At 37.4% G+C, this 4126-nt stretch overlaps 1 protein-coding gene across 1 annotated transcript; it reads left to right on the top strand.

Annotated features, from left to right (window-relative positions):
• Positions 1-241: 241 nt before the first annotated feature.
• Positions 242-3812, top strand: LOC146934139 (RNA-binding NOB1-like protein). Its single transcript, XM_085706004.1, has 6 exons — positions 242-342; positions 427-746; positions 1358-2453; positions 2691-2859; positions 3249-3365; positions 3500-3812. The coding sequence occupies exons 2-6, from the start codon at positions 434-436 to the stop codon at positions 3644-3646; spliced, it is 1842 nt and encodes a 613-aa protein (XP_085562130.1). The 5' UTR covers positions 242-342; positions 427-433; the 3' UTR covers positions 3647-3812.
• The last annotated feature ends 314 nt before the right edge of the window (positions 3813-4126 follow it).

Raw genomic sequence — 4126 nt, 5'->3', positions numbered from 1 at the left:
CCAGTCCCGTAAGTGTAGCTCAGTTGGTAGCTACCAGGGACAATGTTTGCAGGGGCGGGGTTCGAACCCCGGATTCTCCACTTCTCCGCACTTTAAAAGTGTGTGATCTAGCCAATAGGCTATTGAACCAAAAAAAAAAAATATATATCACTTAACCTTTATTTTGAGTAAATATCACTTAACTTACCACTATAAACTTTAATTTCATCCATATAAATAAATAATTAATAAATCAACAAACGAACCAGCATTGTCTTCCGAAACCCACCTAGAACCCTAACCCAAACATAAACGGCGGCAGACCTTTTCGCACACATCCGATCAAATCATCCAATTTCGCAGGTAACATTCATTTGTTCATCACAAACAATCTTCACATCTTTTCTTTCTTCATCACAATTAACACAGACAGATCTTCCATCGCAGGTGAATCATGGAAGAACCAAAAGCATCGTGCTGGAGTAGCGTAGTGAAGAAGGAGGCACCGCCACCTCAACAACCACCACCACTTTTGCAAACCCAACAGGTTTTGGAAGATGCTCGTAACCGTCATGGTATCTCTGTTGCTGTTGTTGATGCCAATGCTGTTATTGAAGCTGGTGAAAAGCTTCATGGAATTGCTGATAAGTTTGTTTCTGTTCCCGAAGTTATGGAGGAGATTCGTGATCCTATTTCTCGTCATAAGCTTTCTTTCCTTCCCTTTGATATCCAAACCATGGAACCAACCCCTGAATCCATCAACAAAGGTATCCCTTTTTGTTTTTTAACTTTTAATCATTTTTAATGACATTAGTACTTGTGTAGGAAGAGCTTATGAAAACAGCTTATGACATGTCCATAACTCGTTTTCAGCTTATTCCTGAAAACTCTTTAGAATAGCTTACGATAACAGCGTACATGCAAGCAGTTTGATTTTATTTATTAATTAATGTTTGGATAAACAACTTATTTACAGCTTATAGCACAAGTGCTTATCATGATAAGCGCTTATGTATAAGCTATTTTTGTAGCGAAAGATAAAATAAGTTGTTTTTATATGCCATAGAGGAGAATTTGTGAAAATAAGTTGAAAAAAGATTATGAAAATTGTCATAAGCTGTTTTCATAAGTTTTCCAAAACAGCCTCACAAAACTTATATCAGTAGATAAGCTCAAATAAGCCAATCCAAACCAGCTCATAAGCACTTTTAGAAAAACATAAGCAGTTATATGAAAGGATAATCGGTTACCTAAGTTATTTATCCAAACAGGACCTTAGTATATAATGTCTTGTGTTTCTGTTTGTTTGTAATATATATGAAAGTATATTTTGGATTCTAACTTGGAACTCTTTTTTACCATTGGGATGTGGTGTTAGTTGTCAAGTTTGCTAGGGTTACTGGTGATCTACAGACTCTATCAGATGTTGATATCAAACTCATTGCTCTAACTTATACTTTGGAGGCTCAGATTCACGGAACAAAACATCTCAGGGACAGCCCACCTCCTGTGCAAACAGTAAATGTGAAGAGGTTGCCTGAGAAGGACATGCCGGGATGGGGTTTGAATGTGCCTAATTTGGAAGAGTGGGAAGCATTGGAACAGGAAACCGAGGACAATGCAAATTCCGATTCAAGAATCCTTCCTCTGCAGGACTTGAGTTTGAACATTCTTCCTCAAGATGATCAATCTGAGGTTGGTTCGGTAGAGCATACTGCTGAAACTCTTCCAGAAATTCCGGAGAGTGATGAACGTGGCGGTTCAATGAGGCGAAAGAATTATATTCCTAAGAAAAAAGTGATAAACATTGAAGGGAAGATGGTTGCTGATGGAATTGATGCATCTCAAGGACAAGTTGATGACAATGGAGGTGATTGGATGCCTGCTGTCAGTCGTAGTACTCACAGGAGATTTCTAAGAAGAAAAGCTAGACGTGAGCACTATGATGCATTATCCAGTAATCAAGATCAACAAGATATGGAAGAAAACATTGATGGTAGTGTTTGTGAAGATGATAAGACTTCAAACCTGGATGTGCACCAAAGTGATGATGAGAAGCATATTGAAAATGTTGTTTCCAAGGATGATATGATACATGCAGAGAACAATGACGGTGAAACCCTCTCTGCAACTCTGAAGCAGATAACTCTGGAAGAAGGTTCACTTGAAGTTCTTAACGAAGAGCACAAACCAAGTCTGTCTCCTGAAGATAGCAGTGCAAATTTGGCTGCTAAATCATGTGAGACAGATTCAGTCAATGACATAGTAAATCGCTCGGACATTGCAAGCCAGTCAAGTGAAGCTGCTGATGTTTCATATGCAGATGATGCCAGTGAGCAAAGTTGGATGCTTAGATCTTTGTCTGAATCTACTGTGGCCTGTATAACTGGTGACTTTGCAATGCAGAATGTTCTTCTCCAAATGGGTTTGCGCTTGCTGGCACCTGGAGGATCACAGATACACCAGTTGCACAGGTAATTGTTACTAGTTAGTTGCACGGCGTGTTATTATAGATCACCTGTCCTTGCTATTTGAAGTAAATTTTTGTATGTGTGAAGGGATTGAAACTTGTATGTTTTATTAAACATTGTGCTATATTATGATCATGCAATTTCACATGCCTATTTCTTCTAATCTCTATGATGCTATCCTACGAAGCACAATATGCTATTGTATTTTACGTGCTTATCTTTTAATTATTTGCATTCCAGATGGATACTCAAGTGTCATGCCTGCTTCACTGTTACTGCTGAAATTGGAAGGATTTTCTGTCCAAAATGCGGAAATGGCGGCACCTTGAGGAAGGTAGCTGTCACTGTTAATGAAAATGGATTAATGATGGCAGCCCGTCGACCTCGAGTTACATTACGTGGCACAAGGGTGAGTATATTATGAGATACTGGGAGATATCAATTGATTTTTCTTATGTCCCCTAGTATGCTAGTCATTTTATAACAAAACGAGTTCTTTCAGTCACTTGGTCATCTTTGTAGTTGTTGAATACTAGATTCATGGGTAACTAATAATAATTAATAAATAATAGATTTGGAACTTAGATTATAATGTATTTCACACCGGTCCTGGAGAGATATAAGATCTGATGAGCATTTTTATACCGCAAGTTCTCTTAGATAGATGTTGATTTTCATTTGTAGGAATAATCATGTATCTTAAGAATGGTTAAACCATTTACAAGATGGGATGATATATATTATTTGTATTTTTCTATCACTTAGCTGTTCATGATTTTTCAATGACTTTATGTGCAGTTCTCATTGCCTTTACCTCAAGGTGGAAGGGATGCAGTCACAAAAAATATTATTCTCCGTGAAGATCAACTGCCTCAAAGGGTACTTCATCCTAAAACAAGGAAGAAAGCCAACAAGGTTGTTTGTGTGTTTAAATACGTATATAGCTAATGTTCGTTTCCCACGAGAGTGTGGTGTTCTTTATTTATTTTTTTCTCAATCATTTTGAATATCTTCAAACTAACTAAGCTACTTAATAACACACTTTGTAGGACGACGACTTCTATATGGTGGACAATGTCTTCAGCCACCACAATTCTAAGGGATCTCCTTTCCAGCCTCCCGTCAGGAGAGCATTAGCAACTTTCAGTGGGAAGAGAAATCCAAATGACAATCACTACTCACGCCCGCGTAAGTAGTGGATATTCAAAACTTGGCTGGCTTTTCTGCCCCCTCAATTCTGTTTTTTATTGCTATTGGAAGGCTGTTTAATTTATAAAAGAACATGATTTAAGGCATGGTCATCTGTATAAGATTTAGTTTGGGTGATATATGGAACATGATTAACATCATGATTTGGGTTTTGGTTATTTCTTCTGGCTTTCATTGTAGCCCATCTGCTATTTACTCATAAGTTTCCCTCATGAGTTTTAATGCTGTTAATAATCGATAATTTAAGAGTACGGATGTCAGTGAATATCCACGAGCACGAATAGTAGTCTTCTGCTTACTGAAAATGCTAACATTCTTGATCGGAAATTCTGCAAGGCAACCAAAAAAAACTAATTATTCTCATTTCACCACAAAAAAAAACAAAAAAAAAACTCATTATTCTCATTTATTCTCTTTGCAAATCTCCTACAATCAAGAGATTAATCATTTCCCTATTCCCACTCGTG

Source organism: Medicago sativa, chromosome 4, assembly GCF_051527215.1.
Source record: "Medicago sativa cultivar Bolivia chromosome 4, Bolivia_mono, whole genome shotgun sequence".
NCBI lineage: Eukaryota > Viridiplantae > Streptophyta > Magnoliopsida > Fabales > Fabaceae > Medicago > Medicago sativa.
This window is presented reverse-complemented; position numbering and strand designations above follow the sequence as displayed.

Excerpts from the sequence above, each read along its gene's own strand:
- LOC146934139 (XM_085706004.1), top strand. The coding sequence starts at position 434 with ATGGAAGAACCAAAAGCATCGTGCTGGAGTAGCGTAGTGAAGAAGGAG. Across the intron at positions 2,860-3,248 it reads TTACATTACGTGGCACAAGG|TTCTCATTGCCTTTACCTCA; the intron begins GTGAGTATATTA and ends CTTTATGTGCAG. Across the intron at positions 3,366-3,499 it reads CAAGGAAGAAAGCCAACAAG|GACGACGACTTCTATATGGT; the intron begins GTTGTTTGTGTG and ends CACACTTTGTAG.